At 50.4% G+C, this 23308-nt stretch overlaps 1 protein-coding gene across 1 annotated transcript in view; it reads right to left on the bottom strand.

The window, feature by feature from the left end:
* The window catches only part of LOC125424670 (mothers against decapentaplegic homolog 3-like), a 93960-nt gene extending 71459 nt beyond the window's left edge, over window positions 1–22501 (bottom strand). Inside the window, 1 exon segment of the mRNA XM_048482085.1 lies at window positions 22063–22501. Within this exon segment, the coding sequence (XP_048338042.1) occupies window positions 22063–22268 (206 nt within the window). The 5' untranslated portion in view covers window positions 22269–22501.
* Window positions 22502–23308: the final 807 nt, after the last annotated feature.

The raw sequence follows: 23308 nt of genomic DNA, 5'->3' as shown, positions 1-23308 counted from the left end.
CTTGGGGGAATTCAGATTTGGCCTGGGTATTCCTCGCACATACTCTAGCCAAGTGACCTTAAGAAGTCATACAGCCTCCTCAAGCTCCTCTCAGCCCCACCCACCTCACAGGGTGTTTGTTGTGAGGGGGGAAGGGCAAAGAGATTGTCAGCCCCTTTGAGTCTCCTGCAGGAGAGAAAGGGGGGATATAAATCCAAACTCCTCCTCCTCCTCCTCCTCTTCTTCTTCTATCTAAGGCCCCTTCCGCACATGCAGAATAATGCACTTCCAATCCACTTTCAATGCACTTTGCAGCTGGATTTTACTGTGCGGAATAGCAAAATCCACTTGCAAACAAGTGCGAAAGTGGTCTGAAAATGCACTATTCTGCAGGTGAGGAAGGTGTGGCGAGAAGCTGAGGAATTTTTGCATCCTTATGCGCAATAACTGTCTGCTTTCGGTGGGCCGCTCGACTTCTACAAAGGTTTCAGCTCTCTAAAACCCAACAACACGAACGCATGGCTGACTTTGATTCTTCAAGGGCTATCCCAGGCTCACGGCAGGCAATCCCAAGATGGCCCCTTCAACTTGGTTAGCGTGACCCGGGCCACAGAAAATAACTCTCACCACAGACGGCAGAGGAAAAATGCCCGGGCGGCCCCATGCAAGGAGAACTGGGGAAGGCAGAAGCCTCCACGTTTCCTGTTCACAGCTGGCCCACATTCACCCCTCCCCCAATAAACAGTCTCTCACACTGCTGTTGGAGCTGAAACCCTCTCCTCGGGCGGAGGCACAGGGACGAAGGCAGGGGGAACGGCCCGGAAGAAAGGCCTGCCTCTTTGACAACCAGGAAGATTAAATACAAACAGCCGCCTCTTTGGGCAGAGTAAAGAGACCACACAAACTAGCGGAGGGGTCATTGCTCAGACGTCGCCCGAAAGAAAAGGGCAGACGTCCCTGGTCTGATCGAGTAGAGTCGTCCTTAAGTGGTAACAGCAAAAAGAAACAGGCAGAGGAGAGCGAAGGAAAGGTTTGTAATGTGAGAAAGTCTGGAAATAGAAACACACGGAATTTTCTGGATCCATCCTGTTGCCCAAGATTAAATCCACATTTGTTAGTGTAACTCAACACCACGGCCGAGCCATCGCTCCACAACCGGACAGAACGGCTGTGCTGGATCCAGCAAAAAGGAACCCGGCAGCTGCACCTAGGGATCCCCTGGGGCTGATACCTGAAAGGTGGGCTGTTCGTCAACTGTCTCGAGATCGGCAGGATCAGGTGGCGCCAGAAGAGACAAATTGTTGCCTTCGGGAGGCCTGATTTCAAAGCCAAGCTCACCTATCGCCTGACGCCGTAGCCACGAACAAGCCACCCTCTCAACTTGGAGAGCCGATGTGGCTCCGGTGTATGGCGTGGTGGGCTAGGACCCCGGGCGACCCGGGTTCGAATTCCAACTTCTGCCATGGAAGCTCGCTCAGTGACCTTGGGCCTGTCACAGCCTCTCATCCCGGCCGATCCCACTGGATTGTGGGAGAATGGAAGAGGGAAAAACGACATTCTAAATTTGATTTAGAATTCAGCAATTCTAAATTTTCTCCCCAGTGGGGAGGAAACTGCAATATAAATACAGTGGAACCTCGGTTTTCATTGCCTTTGGTTTTCATCAATTTCGGTTTTCATCGATTTTTTCAGTGAAAAATTTGTCTCGGTTTTCATCGATTTGCCGCGGTTTTCATCGATTTGCAGTAAGGTGCAGGGGTTTCTGGAGAAAAATCACCCGGACAAAGCTGTTGCTAATGTGGTCTGTAACTTGTTTATCGATAAATGTCTGGCCTCTACTCTGTAGAATAAATCTTAAAGAGGCGTCAGAAACAGACCTCTTTGGACAGCTTTCTGGTGCGACATTGGTCCACTGGCTCTGAAGCTGGTCCTAGTGTTATTGTTAGTTACTGTTTTCAGCATTAAGCACTATGTTTATTCACCCAAAAATGTCTTTTTGGTATGTTTTTTGGAGTCAATTAACCCAGGAAATTGCGCAGCACACCGGCTGGCTGGTAGTGAAAACATAAACAATTATGGTCAAATAAATAATCTACTATCGTCTCAAAAACTCAAATGTATCTTATTGACATAAGCTCTTAAACTATTGGTACAATTGCATCACAATTCTTAAATATAAAATATATCAATAGTTTAAGAACTTATGTCAATAAGATACATTTGAGTTTTTGTATCTTTATAGGATGACGATTTGGATCCATAACCTGGTTTCATAAGTGTTTTCACTACCAGCCAGCCGGTGTGCTGCGCAATTTCCTGGGTTAATTAGTTTCACGCCGCACACCTGTTTGTGTTCATGTTTTTTGGAGTGCCTAGAATGGATCAATTGGATTTACATTGATTCCTATGGAAAAGTTTGCCTCGGTTTTCATCGGTTTTGGTTTTCATCGATTCTTTTCGGACGGATTACCGACGAAAACCGAGGTTCCGCTGTAATTAAACGCAAACACATCAACACTGGTCCTATCAGTAAAGCCAATAACAATGGCCTCCCTCACAGGAATGTTTTTTTCTAAGATTCAAGGGACATTCGGAGACACCCATCACCCTTGTGCTCACCCGGCATGACAATTAATAGCTCCACAAATAGGGTCAGCTGTCAGGTAATTGAAGCTTCCTCGCCTGCCATCTGCCAGCGAATCCATCCGAGCACCAGCTGGAAAAATTTTGGTAGTGGTGTCACAAAATGATTAATACGCTCTCCATTTTACCCAGGGCACAGAAGAAATATCCGAACCCAGTCCTAATCCCCACGGCCTCAGGGTTGGGTTTTTTTAAAAACAACAACTTTTGTTCACGCTAGCCGGGAAATAAGGCTATGAGGTAAAGCCACACGAATGTTCAAAACTGTGAACTCAGAAGGATGGGAAACCCATTCGCGGCCAAGAGGGCACCTCGGTGTTCGATGCCCACACACCCCAGTTTCCAGGGTGGATTCCACTAGCTACCTTTAGTCAGTATTGGGAGGGGGCTGATCTGAAGAAGAAGAAGAAGAAGAAGAAGAAGAAGAAGAAGAAGAAGAAGAAGAAGAAGAAGAAGAAGAAGAAGAAGAAGAAGAAGAAGAAGAAGAAGAAGAAGAAGAAGAAGAAGAAGAAGAAGAAGAAGAAGAAGAAGAAGAAGAAGAAGAAGAAGAAGAAGAAGGAGGAGGAGGAGGAGGAGGAGGAGGAGGAGGAGGAGTTTGGATTTATATCCCCCCTTTCTCTCCTGCAGGAGACTCAAAGGGGCTTACAATCTCCTTGCCCTTCCCCCATCACAACAAACACCCTGTGAGGTAGGTGGGGCTGAGAGAGCTCCGAGAAGCTGTGACTAGCCCAAGGTCACCCAGTTGGCGTGTGTGGGAGTGTACAGGCTAATCTGAATTCCCCAGATAAGCCTCCACAACTCAGGTGGCAGAGCGAGGAATCAAACCCGGTTCCTCCAGATTAGATACACGAGCTCTTAACCTCCTACGCCACTGCTGCTTAAGCATTTTCAGTGCCTTTTCATCACCTCTGCTGAGCCCCAATCTAGCAGAAACCCATGAGTGGAGGAGAAAACCGAGAGGAGAAAGCAAAGTAAAGGCCGCATCTGCCCGATAATATTAAGCTACTTGCAAACCTGTTCAGCTCTCAACCAAAAAGCTCATCTCTGAAATGATGCAGAGCATTTGACAAAGGATTGACAAAACCCTCACGCTTGTGGAAAGAAACCAGTTGGAAACCGCTGTCAAAACTAATTTAAACTTGGCTGGTAGCTGTCACCAGCTTCGCTGCTTCCATGTTAGCATAAGTTGTGCTGGTCTCCCAACAATGGTTTTGGTGGGTTTTCCGGGTTGTGTTCCTAACGTTTCGCCTTCATCTGTGGCTGGCATCTTCAGGGGTGTATAAGAACATAAGAACAAGCCAGCTGGATCAGACCAGAGTCCATCTAGTCCAGCTCTCTGCTACTCGCAGTGGCCCACCAGGTGCCTTTGGGAGCTCACCTGCAGGATGTGAAAGCAATGGCCTTCTGCGGCTGTTGCTCCCGAGCACCTGGTCTGCTAAGGCATTTGCAATCTCAGATCAAGGAGGATCAAGATTGGGAGTCATAAATCGACTTCTCCTCCATCAATCTGTCCAAGCCCCTTTTAAAGCTATCCAGGTTAGCGGCCATCACCACCTCCTGTGGCAGCATATTCCAAACACCAATCACACGTTGCGTGAAGAAGTGTTTTCTTTTATTAGTCCTAATTCTCCCCCCCCCCCCCCAGCATTTTCAATGGATGCCCCCTGGTTCTAGTATTGTGAGAAAGAGAGAAAAATTTCTCTCTGTCAACATTTTCTACCCCATGCATAGTTTTATAGACCTCAATCCTATCCCCCCTCAGACGTCTCCTCTCCAAACTAAAGAGTCCCAAACGCTGCAGCCTCTCCTCATAGGGAAGGTGCTCCAGTCCCTCGATCATCCTTGTTGCCCTTCTCTGCACTTTTTCTATCTCCTCAATATCCTTTTTGAAATGCGGTGACCAGAACTGGTTCTGAGAATCCGACCCCTCAAATCAACATCCAGCTCCACTGCTAATACCGGCAGGAGGCGATTTGGCTGTTTTTAATGTTCGCTTTGTTAAGCACCTGTAACGTGCGTTTTAAATAATCATAACGTATTTGTTATTGCAGAGTGCGCTGGGTGAGCCATAGGCGAGCCCCTTTGAAAGCCAACCCTCCCGCCCGAGATATCGAAATGATTACACGGCACACGACGCTTGCTCAGACAAGTTGGTGTCCTCGGGGCAAAATCCATAACAGCTGCTTAGAAAGTCAAAACAGCCTTCTTCCTGAACCCACCTAGGAAAAGCAAACCACCCCACCCCGCCTACGCCAAAATGGAAATCAGTTTTGTTTAATTTTTTTAAAGTTAGGACTACTCCAATTCGAAGCACGAGAAGGCATTACGCGGCCTGGGACCCTCGTACCTTCGGGACCACATTACCCCATACGTCCCTACTCGGCCTCTGCGTTCAGCAGAGGCCAATCTGCTGGTGGTCCCCGGCCCCTCAATGATGCAGCTGGCCTCCACACGGGCCAGGACTTTTACAGCACTGGCCCCGGCCTGGTGGAACGCTCTCCCTCCAGCTGTCCGGGCCCTGCGGGACCTCGGTGAATTCCGCAGGGCCTGTAAGACTGTGTTGTTCCACCGGGCCTTCGGAGTGTCCAGCCGCTGATAAGGTGCCCCCTCCCTGCTCTTTGCCTTGGCGCTGTTACATCAGGGTCCCCTCATATTGAGGGGCCCGCCGTCCCCCGTCTGGGGGTAGGTTTTAAATTGGGGTTTCTGGACGCCTCTTGTTTGTTTGTTTATGTATTAACTGTTATCCGCTGTTTTACGTGAGTTTTTAGGTTGTTTTATTGATGATTATGGGATGGAGCTTATGTAGTTGTATTTTGTGTATGACCTGCTCCTGCTTGATGTTTGAATTGTGTTGTTCACTGCCCAGAGCCCTTTGGGGATCGGGCGGTATAGAAATGGAAGAAATAAATAAATAAATAAAATAAGAACTGGCCTCCAATTCCATCACACCAGAGCGCTTTTCAGACATGCCACCGTTACATGCTGAGAGCCCAGCAACCAAGTACAAATCCCACCCCCCACCCCCGATATGCGTGTTTGGCACATTGCCAAATGCATGTATTTTGCAACTGCCTATGTCTTTGGAACATGGAATCTGACCACTGGATTTGTCAGGGTTCTGAGCTGGCACGTATTGAAGCTGGACATATCCAAAACAGGGATACAGTCCCTTGGGTGCTGTGTGGTTTCCGGGCTGTATGGCCGTGTTCTAGCAGCATTCTCTCCTGACATTTCGCCTGCATCTGTGGCTGGCATCTTCAGAGGATCTGATGTTGGGAAAGCCAGTGGAGTATATATACCTGTTGGAGTGTCCAGGGTGGGTGAAGAAACATTGTCTATGTCCAGGTTGGTTTATCATGTGTTATTATTATTTGAAAACACAGAAATTCTGGACCACTTTGACAACCACTACGTCAGACTACACAGAGAAGCCACTGAAATTCACAAGCACATGGATAATTTCAACAGAAAGGAAGAAACGATGAAAATGAACAGAACTTGGCTGCCAGTGTTGAAAAATACTAGAGTCAAGACAATGTCTAACCAGCTCCACACAAACATAGGATGACTATAGACAAAGGAAACAAAGGCCAGGATACTTCTATTCAGACGCTCCCACTATTGACCTTGCTATCTCCATTGTTACTCCCATGCTATAGACTTCATTGTTACTCATACTTCTATTCAGATGCCCTCACCTATTGACCTGGCTGTCTTCTTTGTTACTCACAGACAATGTTTCTTCACCCACCCTGGACACTCCAACAGGTATATATACTCCACTGGCTTTCCCAACATCAGATCCTCTGAAGATGCAAGCCACAGGTGCAGGCGAAATGTCAGGAGAGAATGCTGCTAGAACACAGCCAGACAGCCCGGAAACCACACAGCACCCAAGTGATTCCGGCCGTGAAAGCCTTCGACAATACATTGATACAGTCCCTATTCACACAACATGGCGACCAGGCCTATTGGAGCCTCGTGGGTACCATGCGCAGCCAACACGTGGACAACTAGGCTCCTGGGATGTGAGGATGTTACGCCTGTAATCTCTCTTTTCGGAAGTTTAGTCCCGGGTGTTGTCAGCAGCTAGCTCAGGGGCCTGCAACCTGTGTCTCTCCAGATGTTCATGGACTTCAATTCCCATCATCCCCTGCCAGCGCGGCCAGTTGAAACCCACCAGTTGAATCCGGCCGTGAAAGCCTTCGACAAAACTCTTAATGTTTTTTTTTCAGGGTTATTTTTTTAGTTACAAAAAAGTCGTGTGCTATTTGGCAGAGCCGAATAGCTTGAGAGCCGATAAAACCAAACATGATTTGGCTTTATCAACTTTTGGAGTAGGGTGTGTGTGGGTGAATGCTATGAGCGCTGAGCGTAGCATTCATTTCTCTCTCCACCCCTTTCCAAGGCCTCCGGGGCTTGGGAAATGGCAGGGGCGGGGAGAGAGCTGAATTCTTGGTGCAGCCGAATCCAGCACTTGGTGCAGCCGAATGCTTGGTGCAGCCGAATCCAGCACTTGGTTGCCGTTCTCCCTGCCACAGCTTCTCATGAGAAAAACCTGGGGGGGAAATTGGTAAAAGCAGAACAAAGCGGATGGGTAACAGCGTTATTCCGCTTTACCAAAAATGTCTGGGTTTTTCAAATGCAAATCCAACATTTACCAATAAAAACTGTTGTTGTTCACCCTTATTTCGAACCCGGTCCCCAGCAATCTAAGCCCAGCTCCCTATCTGCCGCTGCTGCACATTTTTATATCAACCCAAACTGTGTGTGTATTCAAATGTGTTATCTCTCTCTCCCAAAGATTCAAGGTGGCTTGAACATGTTGATGGAATGACAGTAAAATGCAAGTCACGGACCACAGCCTGACAAGATCCCCCCAAATTGGAATTATATTGGAGAGGCCACGAAGGACCATCAAAGAAGAAGAAGAAGAGTTTGGATTTATATCCCCCCTTTCTCTCCTGCAGGAGACTCAAAGGGGCTTACAATCTCCTTGCACTTCCCCCCTCACAACAAACACCCTGTGAGGTAGGTGGGGCTGAGAGAGCTCCGAAAAGCTGTGACTAGCCCAAGCTCACCCAGCTGGCCTGTGTGGGAGTGCACAGGCTAATCTGAATTCCCCAGATAAGCCTCCACAGCTCAGGCGGCAGAGCGGGGAATCAAACCCGGTTCCTCCAGATTAGATACACGAGCTCTTAACCTCCTACGCCACTGCTGCTGTGTGGTTTCCGGGGGTGCTGTGTGGTTTCCAGGCTGTATGGCCGTGTTCTAGCAGCATTCTCTCCTGATGTTTCACCTGCATCTGTGATGCAGGCAAATTGTCAGGAGAGAATGCTGCTAGAACACGGCCATACAGCCCAGAAATCACACAGCACCCCAGTGATTCCGGCCGTGAAAGCCTTCAACAATACAGTGACCATCAAAGGGTTTTTAGCTGCACTGCACCACAAAGGGCAAAAGGCTCAAACCTGGGATGAGCTGTGTTTTATCTCCGGCTGAGAAGGGTTCCTATCAGCAAACCGCCCTGACTCAGAGGCCTGAACACTCAGCACAAAGCTGGGTGACTCAACTCTTATAAAGCTCCCTGCATCACTAGTGATGGGAAGTGCTCGGAGATATTAAAAAGTGAATCACTGTGTAAAAAGAGGGCTGGAGGGCGAGTGAGTGGCGCGGAGAGGGCGTCTTCCAGCGTTTGGAACTCGGCGCCTTCAGTGCTAAGCCGGGCTGGTTAACAAGAAAAGGCCTGGCCCACAGGCGAGCACTGGCTAAGGCTTTCAAGCGCCCCCCAACCCCACCCCCCGGTGGTAATTTTAACAGCAGGGGACAAAAATATAAACCCTTCCTAGGGCTCTTTCCTTCTCACAGCAAGTTCGGAGAGGAAAGAATGCTGGCATTTATTTATTTAGCATCATTTATACCTTGCTTTTCTTCCCAAGGGGGACTCAAAGTGGGTTACATACTAGAGAACCTTCCTCATGAGGAGAGGCTGCAGCGTTTGGGACTCTTTAGATTGGAGAGGAGACGTCTGAGGGGGGATAGGATTGAAGTCTATAAAATTATGCATGGGGTAGAAAATGTGGACAGAGAGAAATTTTTCTCTCTTTCTCACAACACTAGAACCAGGGGGTACCCATTGAAAATGCTGGGGGGAAGAATTAGGACTAATAAAAGGAAACACTTCTTCACGCAACGTGTGATTGGTGTTTGGAATATGCTGCCACAGGAGGTGGTGATGGCCACTAACCTGGATAGCTTTAAAAAGGGGCTTGGACAGATTGATGGAGGAGAAGTCGATCTATGGCTCCCAATCTTGATCCTCCTTGATCTGAGATTGCAAATGCCTTAGCAGACCAGGTGCTCGGGAGCAGCAGCAGCATCAGAAGGCCCTTGCTTTCACCTCCTGCATGTGAGCTCCCAAAGGCACCTGGTGGGCCACTGCGAGTAGCAGAGTGCTGGACTAGATGGACTCTGGTCTGATCCAGCAGGCTAGTTCTTATGTTCTTATGTCCCCGCCCCTGTAAAAAAACCCCACAGGTTACACATAAAACTCATTTCAAGTCACGTCTCCCGGAGTCTTGAATTGGCACCTCATAACTGCCAAACACGTGGTCGGGAAGGGGGAAAGAAAATCAAATATATGTCTAAAAAAAAAATCAGGAACTCAAGGAAGCAGGCAAAAAATTACTGGAAAAGGATGCCTTTTGCCCAGAAAATTCATTAAGGGTGTGGGGGAGAGAGCAGAGTTACGGCCTTCTTGGCGTCCCAACCTGGTCCTCCGGCACAACAGCTGCACTCCCCTGAAAATACACCAAAAGCTCTGCTCCGATCAACATAACCACGGCTTGCTATTTAGGAAGTAGCATTTATCATGCAGGACCCACCCAGCAATCTGAGACGGCGGTTTTTCCAAACTCTCTCGATTGCAGGGTACCCTTCCTCTCATGACGTCTACGGAGGAGCCCCGGCGTTTCAGCCGCAGAGCCTCTGAGGACTGCAATCGATTGTGGGAGACGCACTGGGCACAGACTTGGTTCACACCCTGCTGGGGCTCACAGCTGCAGTGCACAAAACGACAACATAATTCCACAGCACGCACAAAGTTCTCCTGAGGCTGTGCTTTTTTCTTCTTCTTTTTTGCAGCAAAGCATGTCTGCTCTCCTTGGGGGACAACCCCCCCCCCCCCGGTAAGGCTCTAAAGCAGGGGTGGGCAGTTATTTTTTCCATGGGGCCACATAAGAAACAGAAAATATTGTGGAGGGCCAGGCCAAAAGGCAGGGGGGCGAGGCGCTTTTGAAAGCTCCGCAGAAGCCGGCAGCCAAGGCAACCAGCTTCTGCGGGGCTTTCAAAGGCGCCTCGCTCCCCAGCACGGCAGGGGGGCCAGTCAGGGTCATCCGGCGGGCCGGATGTGGCCCTCGGGCCGTATAATGCCCAGGTCTGCTCTAAAGCATTCCAGGGCTCCCCAGGCCAAATATCAGAGGCTCTCAGGAGACTGGGTCCGAGTTCTAGTCCCCTCTCGGCATGAAGTTCACTTGATGGGGCCGAGCCGGTCTTTCTGTTTCCTTCCACCCAACCGACTGCACGTGGGGCAGGCAAGGGGCTATCCTCGCCTCTTTTTGCAGGAAATGTGATAAATAAACAGTGAAAACATCAGACTGCGGGGAGTTTAAAGCCACCTCAGCGGATGGGCAGACCACATAAGCAATCCATCAAAAAAAATATTCTGTGTGGTTGAGAAGGCAAACACCAGCGCTACCAGCAGAAAGACCAACACCTAAATATGACGGAGGCCGGTTAAGGTTTACCGCCAAACATCTGTGGAATGCCGAGGCGTTCTAACTTTGAGCAAGAGAGATGTTTTTGACCGAAATCCAGCCGACTTACCGCTACCGTTCAAAAAGCGTTCAGAACTGCTTCTGGAAACAGAGCAGTCCATTTATAAATATGAAAGACGGCGGCTGGTCTTTGATCCAAACACAATAACAAGGTTTCGCGCACTTCCCCTTTAGAGCATTATTTTTAGTCACTATTTACTCTCTTGTTCAGTTTCACCGGGGGGGGGGGGCGCACCGCCCAGCAGCGCAGCCACTCTGCTTCAATATTACCACCCCAGCAGAGGCATGAAGCCCAGGTTGCCAACTTCAAGGCAGAGCCTGGAAATCTCCCAGAATTACGACAGCTCTCCAGACGACAGAGACCAGTTTCTCTGGAAGGAACGGCCACTTTGGACAGCAGCTTCTACGGCGCCCCATCCCTGTGGAGCTGCCCTCCCTATCGGTGCCTCCAGGTTTCCAGGAATTTCCCACGCCGGCGATGCCAACCTACAGACGTTGCCCACGCGACATACAGGAAGCTTATTTTCAGCTCTACAGGACGACGCAAAGCATGAAACGATGAGGACACAGGGCAACCCTGTGTGCTTACAGGTGGTGCCTTCAGGGAACACATTCATCCTGTGTTACGTCGCTTGCATTGGCTCCCAGTTGAGTTCCGAATCATTCATAAGGTGTGGGTACGTACCTTTAAGGCCTTACATGGCCTGGGACCTTCGTACCTTCAGGACCGTCTTACCCCATATGTCCCCGTGCGGCCAGAGGCCAACTTGCTGGTTGTCCCTAGCCCCTCAATGATGCGGCTGGCCTCTACCCGGGCCAGGGCCTTTACAGCCCTGGCCCCTGCCTGGTGGAACACTCTACCACCAGCTATCCGGGCTCCCCTTGCGTGGATCTTGGAGTGAGTTCCGCGCGAGGGCCTGTAAAGACTGAATTGTTCCATCATGGGCGTTTAGAGAGGCCGGCCGCTGATGTACGCCCTCCTCTTCCCCCCTTTACACTCTGGACCCTTAACTTTTACAGGGCCCAACTCTCTGGGTTTGTTCTCTCCAGGGTGGGCCTATGAAGTTGTATGAAGTTTGATGCTGGATGCCGATAAATTTGTTTAATCCGCTGTTTTAATTGGGGTTTTAATGTGAATTGTTGAATTGTCATTATTGTGCTGTTCACCGCCCAGAGCCCTTTGGGGGAGGGGCGGTATATAAAAATGATTATAAATAAATAAATAAATAAATAAACCAGTTGAACCTGGACATCTCCTGGTTTTGCAAAGGCAACGAAGCCGGCTGGTTTGCTGCATCTAAACCAGCTGGAATCCTGTGCCCGCCCCCCGCCCCCTTGCCAATGCAGCCCCCTGCCCCAATAACTTCAAGTAGGAGTCAGGGAAAGGGATCTTTAAAGAAGCTTCCAATAACCCTGGAGTCAGGACACATCCCTGCCGAACATTATCCCAGAGGTGAAAGTAGCTTTCATAAATATATGCTTTCCGGGCTGCAGCCCCACCCTCAACCCCGTTTGGAGATGCTACGCCTGACCTCTCTCTCTTATGGGACCGTTCCAAGCATTGCTGAGATAGGCAGCTAGGTTTTCTGCAGGCCGCAGCACAAAGAAGTTTTGCCTTAAGGAGAACAAACTTAACAATATCTTTAACAGTCTATGAAAAGCATGTTATGTTAGCAGCTGCGAGTGAATCTGACCTCCTCCGCCCGCCCTTTCCTTCTGCTAAAAACGTGCCTCGGGGAGGAAAGACGGGACAGGGGAACCTTGGTTTTCATTGCCTTTGGTTTTCATCGGTTTCGGTTGTCATCGATTTTTTCAGTGAAAAATTTGTCTCGGTTTTCATCAATTTGCAGAAAGGTTATGCGGGGGTTTTGTGGGAGAAAAAAATCAATTCAGGACCACAAGAGGCGGGTTGTGCAGGTCGCGGTGTCATCCCCGGGCGAAAGCAGAGACCCCCGCCCTGCAACATGCAGTGAAAGGACAGCATTGTCAATTTTTCAGGGCAAAGATCTACAGCTGATGGCTCCAGAGGCAAGCTCAGAGTGGAACCAAATCTGGCGATTTTCTTTTTAAACAAAGACCCAGAGGCATATTGGAGGGACAGGGGAACTCCCCTTCACTGGAGTCCTTCAGTAGTGGCTGGACAAACACTGGCCTGGGATGCTCCAGACTGTTTCTGCATTTAACAGGGGGGCTGGACTAGATGGCCTCTATGGATCCCTCCAGCTCTAGGATTCTATCATTCTAAGAGCCAGTTGGCAAAGGGAAACCCCAGAAAAGATTTGTATGGGGTCACAGGACTTCTTAGAGATGCTTTATTCACACTTACGGACTTCACTGATATATCCCCTGCCCTCTTCCCCAGTGGGAAGCCCTGTTCTCTCCTCCATCTTACCCTCATCACAACCTTCTAACCACAAACACCACATTTGGTTTTAGAAAAGGAAATGTAAAGGGGAAGCCGGTGCAAATGATCCAAGTGCGAACCGTGATTTATGCTGGGACGCTAGAACAATTGCGCAGGGTGCAATTTTTTGATTCCTAATCCTATGCACAGTTACTCTGGTCTAAGACCATTAAGCTTGCACTGCCACTCACACGGTCAGGAGTTCAAGCCCCCTGTGGGCCAGATATCCTGGCAGCTGGCTCACTTCGACGGGTCGGAACTCAGCCAAAATAACCGTTCCTTGGTCGGTAAATGAGTAAATCTTTCTAGCACAGCTGGGTAAAGAATAGCCGGGGAAAGCAATGGCAAACTGCCCCACAAAAACGGCTTGCCTATGAAATCACTGCTCGCAGTGGTACCCCAGGGTCGGACACGACTGAAGGGGAAACTTTACCTTTTAAGCCCATTGAAATGAATGGGTTTAGGCCAGTGGTGGCGTAACTCCATGATACGGGTGCCACAGAGGTGGCGTAACTCTGGTGGAGCCTCTCTCTGTGGTAAGCACTTGCATCGGCGACAACAGAGTGCCCCTCACACACACACATCTAGGCTGGCCTGGGCCACTGGGCTTGATTATTAGCATTAAACCGAAATATCCTAGTTTCTGAACAGGAAGCAGCCGTAGGCAAACTTCTGTTAAGTGTTGTTAAAACCCCACTGGATTTTCATGTGAAAGAACTAAAGCTGCTTGATCCTTTACCTGGGAGATAAGCTTCTTCGAAGTTTGCTGGCAATGGGGCTTGCTTCTGGAGTAAACCCTCCCAGGTGTGGTCGTGGATTCACCACAGCGTTGGAAGAGTTGCACGGTTAAGCCTTTCTAAAGCAAAGTTTCACAGCACTACCACCAATGCTTCTTACTTCCGAAAGTAATGCATTCCTCTGAGCCAACCGTTTTTTCTAAACTAAAACCTCAGTATTCAGGTTAAATTGCCGTGTTGGCACTTTGCGATAACTAAGTGGGTTTTGGGTTGCAATTTGGGCACTCAGTCTCGAAAAGGTTCGCCATCACTGGTTTAGGCTGAAGTAACTCTTCTTGGGGTTGCACTGTCTGTGCCTGTGTAGTGCAGTGGTTAAAGTGTCAGCCGAGGATCTGGAAACGACCGGTTCGTATTCCGGTTCTCCCATGGCAGCTTGCTCTCTCAGCGTGGCCTACCTCGCAAGTTTATAGTCAGGAGAACAAAGGAGAACAAATGCAGGCTGTTTTGAGTCCCATTTCGGGAGAAAGTTAAGGTATACCTAATATTAATCAATAATGAAGGAATTTCACCAAATAGTGCTTGGGCTGTGGAAACATTACGGGTTATTAATCCACATTTCATTGATCAGTCATTTAAAGCTGAATATTTTCACTTGTGGATTTGGTTTGGCTGTTTAGTTGGAAAACACTACAGACTCCTGGTTTGGGGTCTTCTTTCAGTCCACATGGAGCACAGGTGTCAAACTCGCGGCCCTCCAGATGTTATGGACGACAGTTCCCATCATCCCCTGCCAGCATCATGCTGGCAGGGGATGATGGGGACTGTAGTCCTTAACATCTGGGGGGGCATGAGTTTGAGACCTGTGACATGGTGGAACTGAGGCCCAAAAGACCCAGAGTAGATCTTGGTTTGAACCAAGTATGCTCTCCGCAGTCTGTCCCACAACCTTCACACACAAGTTTGTGTACACACAAACACTCCCTGACTCCTCAGGGTACGCTGTCGCTGGAAACATTCAAAGTGTTTCACAGTTCAACATTAATTACTTTCTTCCAACCCTCCAGTTCGGATTTGGTATATTTCCTGCTATCTGACTCGCCCGAAACCGTTCCGACTCTTATAAGCAACTTGCAAGTTCAACTTTTAATACAAGCCAGCTCCCTTTGCCCTTCGTTAGTTATTCCATTTTAATTATCTAACCACAAAAGCCAGCAGAACGAGTCTGAGAACCTGACTCGGCAAAGGAGACGAAAGAACATCCCAGACAATTCTCAGTGAGCGCACAAGACTCTTCAGCTGAGTAGATCCAGGGACAGCTACATCCCAAATCTCCAGGGAAAATCTAGATCAAACAAAGATCTACAGATAAACCTTCCATACAGTCTGAAACCAGTGTGGTGAAGTGGTTAGTGTGTCGAACTAGAACAGGGGTCTGCAACCTGCGGCTCTCCAGACGTTCATGAACTACAATTCCCATCAGCCCCTGCCAGCATGTAGTTCATGAACATCTAGAGAGCCGCAGGTTGCAGACCCCTGAACTAGAATCTGGGACACCAAGTTCAAATCCCCACACTGCTATGGAAGCTTGGTGGGTGACCTTAAGTTAGCCATTCTCTCAGCCTAACCTACCTCACAGGGTTGTTGAGAGCATAAAATAGAGGAAGAAAACAATGTAAGTCACTTGGGGACAGTGGCGTAGCGCCAAGGGGACAGGGAGGGCAATGCACTGGGCAAGCGCCTGTGCATAGAGGGGGCATTCCGGGGTGGGCAGGGGCGTGGCAGGGGCGCAGGGCGTGCACGCGCCCCGGGCACAGTTCCCCCTCACTCCGGCCCTGCAAGGGGCCCCACTGGGCAGCCATAAATGAAGGACGTAAATAAAATAAATAGTGATAAGAGCTCCAAACCTCCACGGAATTCATAAGCTGCAGGATGCAAGTCTATTACTAAATAGCATCTCACAGAATGGGAAGGAGAGCTGGTTCTGTCAAAGGCATTCATGAATCAACTGGCTGTTGTGGGTTTCCCAGGCCGTGCGGTCGAGGTCTGGTGGGCTTTGCTCCTAAGGTTTCACCCGCTTCTATCGTTGTCATCTTCAGAGGCATGTTTGGTAAGATATGTTTCTCTGTGTCTCAGTGTAGGATTTCAATACCGAATTTAATTAAAACAAAGGCCTACGTAACAGTAATGTGCTCCTTTAAAGAAAGAAAACGCTCGTCACTTTAAATCTGTTTTAATATGTCTTAAGGACCATGTGATGGATGTCGGAAGAGCTTGATTCTGACAAGGTATCTTGCAATTCGGGAGGCCTTCTGAATTTCCATGTTGTATATGGTGCGATGGCTCCAAGAATTGGTTCTGGTGGGTTTTCTGGGCTGCGTGGCCGTGGTCTGGTGGATCTTGTTCCTAATGTTTCGCCTGCATCTGTGACTGGCATCTTCAGAGGTGTATCACAGAGGGAAGTCTTAGACTTCAGAGGTGTATCACAGAAGGAATCTTCAGAGGTGTATCACAGAAGGAAGTGTTAGACTTCCCTCTGTGATACACCTCTGAAGATGCCAGCCACAGATGCAGGTGAAACAGAAGAAGAAGAAGAAGAAGAAGAAGAAGAAGAAGAAGAAGAAGAAGAAGAGGAAGAAGAAGAAAAAGAAGAAGAAGAAGAAGAAGAGTAGTTTTGGATTTATATCCCCCCTTTCTCTCCTGCAGGAGACTCAAAGGGGCTTACAATCTCCTTGCCCTTCCCCCCTCACAACAAACACCCTGTGAGGTGGGTGGGGCTGAGAGAGCTCCGAGAAGCTGTGACTAGCCCAAGGTCACCCAGCTGGCGTGTGTGGGAGTGCACAGGCTAATCTGAATTCCCCAGATAAGCCTCCACAGCTCAGGCGGCAGAGCTGGGAATCAAACCCGGTTCCTCTGAAGCTCTGAAGATGTGTGTGAAACATTAGGAGCAAAATCTACCAGACCACGGATACACCGCCCGGAAAACTCACAGCGCCCAGCACTGGTTCTCTTTCCAGAATACTTTGATCCTCCAACAGACATGGATGTAGTGAATTCATGCTTCAGATCCAGCCTTCCAAGATTTGGCTTTTGCACTCCACTAAAAGTTGGTTTATCCTCCCGTGTACTCCATCGAGTTAGTTACTGATCAAAGAAAATATCCCATATCCCCCAAAAAGTATTTCAAGTGATAAAAGAGTAAAAATCGGGGACTCGGATCGGGTGGAAATGGGGCTTAAAAACGGTTTAAGTGAAATAAATTAAAAACTTTTTAAAAATACCAAATCCACAATTTTCAACTTGCAAGCGCCTAACAAAACAAGTCAGGAAACATAGCAAGTGAGGAGTTAACACGAAGTGGACAGGAGCCAATATCAGCCATAAAAACTCCAGGCCAAAATATGTTCCTGGTTCCCCCCCTTGTAAGCCCCTTGGCCAGGACAAGCGACCGTGGGCAGATTCACGCGGCAACAGGTGGGCTGGCCAAACCTCCACATGGTCTTCTTTGACCGTGTTGCTTATACAACAGAGCGGATTCTTCACCCCACAGTTTTTTTGTGCCAGGTAATACATCTCGACAGCGTTACGAGCTAATCCGACAACCCCACCGCAGGCCAAGGATCGTGGCGCTGGTTTAACCCTTTCATCACCGCCGGCAGCTAGGCAGAAGGAATTCAGTCTGTGCGTGAGCAGTGGCGTGTGTGTGGAGTTGCCTCCACTAAACTTCGCAAGCAGAAGTCAATCTGCGGCAGAAAAGTGTCATAGCCGGAGGACACCCAAGGCCATGACCCAATGCTGAACCCACAGGGCAGACCCAGGCCAAAATATGTTGTGTGTGTGTGTGTGTGTGTGTGTGTGAGAGAGAGAGAGGGGGGGGGCGGGGAGACGTCTGAGGGGGGATATGATTGAAGTCTATACAATTATGCATGGGGTAGAAAATGTTGACAGAGAGAAATTGTTCTCTCTTTCTCACAATACTAGAACCAGGGGGCATCCATTGAAAATGCTGGGGGGAAGAATTAGGATTAATAAAAGGAAACACTTCTTCACGCAACGTGTGATGGGTGTTTGGAATATGCTGCCACAGGAGGTGGTGATGGCCACTCACCTGGAAAGCTTTAAAAGGGGCTTGGACAGATTTATGGAGGAGTAGTCGATCTATGGCTCCCAATCTTGATCCTCTTTGATCTGAGATTGCAAATGCCTTAGCAGACCAGGTGCTCAGGAGCAGAAGGCCATTGCTTTCACCTCCTGCACGTGAGCTCCCAAAGGCACCTGGTGGGCCACTGCAAGTAGCAGAGTGCTGGACTAGATGGACTCTGGTCTGATCCAGCAGGCTAGTTCTTATGTTCATAGGAGTGAGAGTGAGAGAGTGAGAGAGAGAGTGAGTGAGTGAGAGAGAGAGAGAGAGAGAGAGAGAGAGAGAGAGAGAGAGAGAGAGAGAGAGAGAGAGAGAGAGAGAGAGAGAGAGAGTGAAAGCAACCAAACAAAACACAATTTCCATTGTTACGGGGAAGCCAGGGGAAAACTGACCAGGGATTTTTCCACACTGTTGTGAGTAAAAACCGCCTGGGGAGGGGCGGGGCGTAAGGAAGTAACGCAAACTCTGAGGAGCTCACGGATAGCGAGACCTTTCCAGCTCCAATCTGGGGGCAAGAGGGGGAGGAAACAGACCCTGAGCTCACAGCTGCAACGATGAAGGGGAAGTCTTTTTTTTTCTTTCCTAGCCATCTGGTACGGCCGTGGTTACTGCACAGAAGAAAACCAGAGTATAATAGAAGGCACATGCCTCCAAAGCCTATCACATCTGCAGCGCTGGGATTGGGAGAAAGTCTCCTTTTCGGGAAGGCCGAGGCAACGGTAAACAAAGACTGCCCAGTGAACGCTGTGACGTGATGTCACTCCCTGGGCCGGTAATGGCGCGGCGCTTGCGAGGGGATTGCCTTTACCTTGACCAAGTCTCTCCAGAAGCTCCGTCCACACAGAGTAGTGCTCATTCATGCAGAGAAAGATGGTGCAGGGGTTTCACGGGGAAAAACTGCCCGACTGAGGAAGAGAGACAGCCAATGATAGAGTACATTACTGGCACACGGAAACTTCTGGGCCCAAGGATTTCAGAAGGAGGGTTAAGGACAGGGTAGAGAAAACTTCCCTAGACAAGTTCTGAGGTGTACACGGCAGCTTCATCCCAACACACACACACATTAATGAATTTCGCAGGGCCTGCAAGACGGAGCTGTTCCACCGGGCTTTTGGGGAGTCCGGCCGCTGATGCCCCCCCTCCTCCTTTTCATAACATCTGTGGACCCTGCTGTTCCCTCTCTCCCCTTCCCTTCCCCCCCCTTTTTGTTAGGGGATTTCTAGTAGGACGCCATCAGTATATTTGATTAGGATGCTGCATTTTAATGGGGTTGATTTTAACATATAGAGCCATATTTAATGATTATTTACTGATTTTATCTGTGCTCTAACTATTTGTTTTGTTCACCGCCCTGAGCCCTTGGGGGGGGAGGGCAGTTTATAAATACAATTAATAATGATGATGATGATGATGATGATGATGATGATGATGATGATGATGATGATGATGATGATGATGATGATGATGATGATGATGATGATAATGATCTGGGTTTAGGCGCATTCATGGGTTAGCTCCCTCTCAGTCAATCTTTGAAACTCAGAGGAGAGAGCGTGCAAAGAAAAAAGAACATTTGGAGAGAATTTTCTCCCCATCCCTATAGTAAAGGAGACTCTCTCTCTCTCTCTCTCTCTCTCTCTCTCACACACACACACACACACACACACCCCGCTTGACTCACTCACTCCAACACACACTCTGGGCATAATCTATTAGAGAGAAAAAAATTCCAGCCACAGATGCCGCGATTAGTCGAGGTCTTCAGCAAAACCTGCCCATTTTCCACCCAGATACACACAGGGAATATACGATTCCTGATCGTGCCCCTTCCCCCGCCAAAGTTGATCAGGAGAAGACGTCGACCCGGATCAAACGAACGGGTGCGCGTCAGAAGCTGTGCTTGTGTCTTATGGGGGAAAATTATGATACGCTACACACTTTCCTGAAGAACCACACATTCCGGCTGCTCCAGATAACAGATGCCTCTTTGTCCACGCCAGCCACTCGGTGCTAAATCATTCTGACAGGCCAGGCACACATTTGTGGAGCCTTAGGAAAGCAAGTGGCAGCGACACAAACAAACAGGGAACACCACAATTTCACCGCTTTCGGGATCAGCCAACAGGAACTTTGCATCGAAAGGGTCTGGGTTGTCTCTCAAAACTGAAACAAGGTACCGAACAGACTCGAGAGTCGCAAAACTGAACTGCAGGACGCTCCCTGCCCCCAAACACACTCGGAAACAGCCACTGAGATGTGCACATTTCCAGCTTAGACGCACAAGGATGAACGTGAGTATGTGCGACAGCTTTGTCTGGCCACACAAAATGACTCCTGATCAATGACCACCACCCTGCCCAGTTCAGCCAGTTGTGCTCCTAGGCCATCTAGGGCACGACCCCCACTTAGACGGTAAGGCTTCCAAAAAGAATACTGTTTGCCTCGACAGACTATTCTACCCATCACTCTGGTGTCTTGGGAAAACTCCAAAGCCCCAAATAAGCTTAATATTTGCCTCCATGCGGATGAGAAATGATCCACAGCCAGCTGGATGCAAGCACCGTACAACCCCAGAGACCCAACAAGAGTTTGGAGGTCTAAGTTCTTGCTTCCTGAGCATCCTCTGTCAAATGCCCTTTGCCTCTGGAAATAGTGACAGCCAGGGACTCCCCATCTGACTACCGCTTCTTGGGTTTACCACAGTTTGAGATCAGTGGGTTTGGAGCTCGGAATGCTTCTCCCCAGACCACGGAGTCCTTCAGTACCTCCTCTGGCTACTTGTCTCACTAGCCCAGAACGAGACTCCTCTAGACCAGCTCTCTCTTTCAGCAGGAGCCAGCCGTCCGGGCGGGCAAGGCCCAGCGTGCCACCGAGGAAGGGCCACTGCCTCTGAACACAGAGGCTCCATCTAGCCATCTGATCCGGACCCGGAGCGGACGGGCAGGAGTCCAACTTGTCCAGAAGGTCCCCCTTGAAATTGGCTTCCAAGAAAGCAGGCCAAGAATCGAGGTCTCAGCCCTGAACGTCGTCGGGGCTAGTCTCAGAGACTGGGGAGATATTGTCCCGCACCCTTCCCGCCCCCCAGCAAGCCATGCCAGGGAAGGCCCGCTCATCCCACAGGGCAAAAGCTGAGTCGGGGCAGCAGGGCCACCCAAAAGGGGTCTAGTCGGCCTCCTCCCCCGGCTGCACCAAGCTCCCTCCCGGCCCTGCTGGGGATCTCCTTGATACCACCATAATAATCAAGGCAGGTGTACAACAGGTACTGTCACAAATATTACACCCATGCGTACTCCAACTCACTAGGTGAGTATCATTTTAACATTATCTTACCATCACAAATATACAAAAAATGTTTAGCGAGTACACTGTCAGGTATGGCTATAAAACCTCTAGATTAGGTTTTTATTTCGGTCAGTCCTTTGTCAAGCCAATAATTGTTGTACAAAGTATTCTTTTTCTTACTTACTTGCTCTCGCACGAGATCCTGATATCCAGAGAGAAGGACTATTCAAAGAAGTGAAACTTGAAATTCAGTTTGGAAACTATCTAGTGTAAGAAAAAACAGTTGTGCTCCTAGAGCAGCGGTGGTGAACCTATGGCACGGGTGCCAGAGGTGGCACTCAGAGCCCTTTCTGTGGGCACACGTGCACAGAGTTCATCATGTGGGAGGGGGGTGGAAAATCACCACACACACCCCCCCACCACACACACACATCTAGGCTAGCCTGGGCATGAACTGGGAGTAAGCTCGGTTACTGGCAATGGGGCTTGCTTCTGAGTAAACCCTCCTAGGGTCGTGATACACCCATTCGAAGCGTTGCACGGTTGCTTCACCAAGCTTACTCCCAAGTAATGTGCGCCTCGGAGCCAACCGTTTTTTCTAAACGAAAACCTCAGTATTCGGTTAAATTGTTGTTGGCGCTTTGTGATCAATAAGTGGGTTTGGGGTTGCAATTTGGGCACTCGGTCTCGAAAAGGTTCGCCACCACTGTCCTAGAGGAGTAAGAAAAAGAATACTTTGCACAACAATTCTTGGCTTGGCAAAGGACGGCCGAAATAAAAACCTAATCTAGAGGTTTTATAGCCATACCTGACGGTGCACTCGCTAAACATTTTTTGTATATTTGTGATAGCAAGATAATGTTAAAGTGATACTCACCGGGTGAGTTGGGATCTGCTTGAGCCAGCTGTTGCGCGGCAGGCAAAGCCCGACGGCGAGAGTGTGTGCCGCCCCCGCCCCCCCCCCCACGGACCCCGCCTTTCCCAAGCCCCGCGAGGGACCCCCGCCCCGCCCCGTCCAGCCGAGGCCCGGGGCAGGGCGCGCACCTGGGGATGGTGATGCACTTGGTGGCGGCGCTCTGGCTGGTGATGGCCTTCTCCAGCTCGTCCAGCTGGCCGCTCTTCTTGAGCTTCTTGACCAGGCTCTTGACGGCCTTCTCGCACCACTTCTCCTCCTGGCCGTTCTGCTCGCCCTTCTTCCAGCCCAGCAGCCGCTTCACGATCGGCGGCGTGAAGGGCAGGATCGACGACATGGTGGCGGCCGAGGCGGCGGCGGCTGCACCCCCCCCCCCCCCCAGACCGGACCGGACCGGGCCCGGCACAAAGCGGCGGCGGCGGAGGAGGAGGAGGAAGAGGAGGAGGAGGAGATCCCTTCGGCCCTCGGCGGCGCCTGCAAACTCGGCCGCCCCTCCCCGCGCCGCGCGCCGGCTCCGCCTCGGCCAGCCCTCCGGGGCGGCGCGCAAAGACGCACCGACGGGCCCGTCTGAGTCGCATGCAAATGCAGCGCCTGCCCCGCGCCCGGCCCCAAAGCAGCAGCAGCAGCTGCGGGAGGAGGAGGAGGAGGAGGAGGAGGAAGAGCTCCCCGGGCCTCCCTCCCCTCCAGCAGCACCCCCCTCCCCTCCCTCCCTCCCGGGCGCCGGCACCGCTCCTGCCCGCGCCGTCCAGTCGCCCGCCTGTCCCAGCCCGCCCCTGCGGAGGAAGTCGCAGCTAGGGCCTCTGAGCATCCGCAGAGCGCCGCTCAGCCTGGCAGCGCGGCCGCCCTCCCCTCCCGCGTTCGCCCCGCGCGCCTCCTCAGTCGCCAACCTCCAGGCGGGGCCGGCCGGGAGGGATCGCACCTGGGGGCTTGCTTGGCTCTCTTGGGAGGGCGGCTCCCGCTTGAGCTGGTCGGCCGCAGGAGCGCAGCGGTGGGCTCTGCCTCCGGGTGGGTGGGCCGCTTGCAGGTGGGCCTTCTTGGCCTCTCCCCCTGGCAGTGCAGCTCAATAGGACCCCTGCAGGAAAGGGCGGCTTTGGAGGGCAGGGGTTGCCAAGCTGTACCCCTCGGAGACCCCTCCCCTCCCACAACTCAGCCATGGGCCAAATACTGCCCCCCCCCCCCGCCAACTTCCCTGGGATCCCTGGCCCAAAAGACCTCTTGCTGTCCTAGACCAGGTCTGATGGAGAGCTCTGAGGAATGCCCCCCTGGGCTCTGCAGGACATCATGCCTCAGTTCCACAGGGCCTGCAAGAGAGAGGTGGGTCCCACCGGGCCTGTGGCTGAGGACCACAACAACAGTACGATCCAGTGGTGGGATCCA

The sequence above is a fragment of the Sphaerodactylus townsendi genome, linkage group LG17 (assembly GCF_021028975.2).
Source record: "Sphaerodactylus townsendi isolate TG3544 linkage group LG17, MPM_Stown_v2.3, whole genome shotgun sequence".
Classification (NCBI taxonomy): Eukaryota; Metazoa; Chordata; class Lepidosauria; order Squamata; family Sphaerodactylidae; genus Sphaerodactylus; species Sphaerodactylus townsendi.
This window is presented reverse-complemented; position numbering and strand designations above follow the sequence as displayed.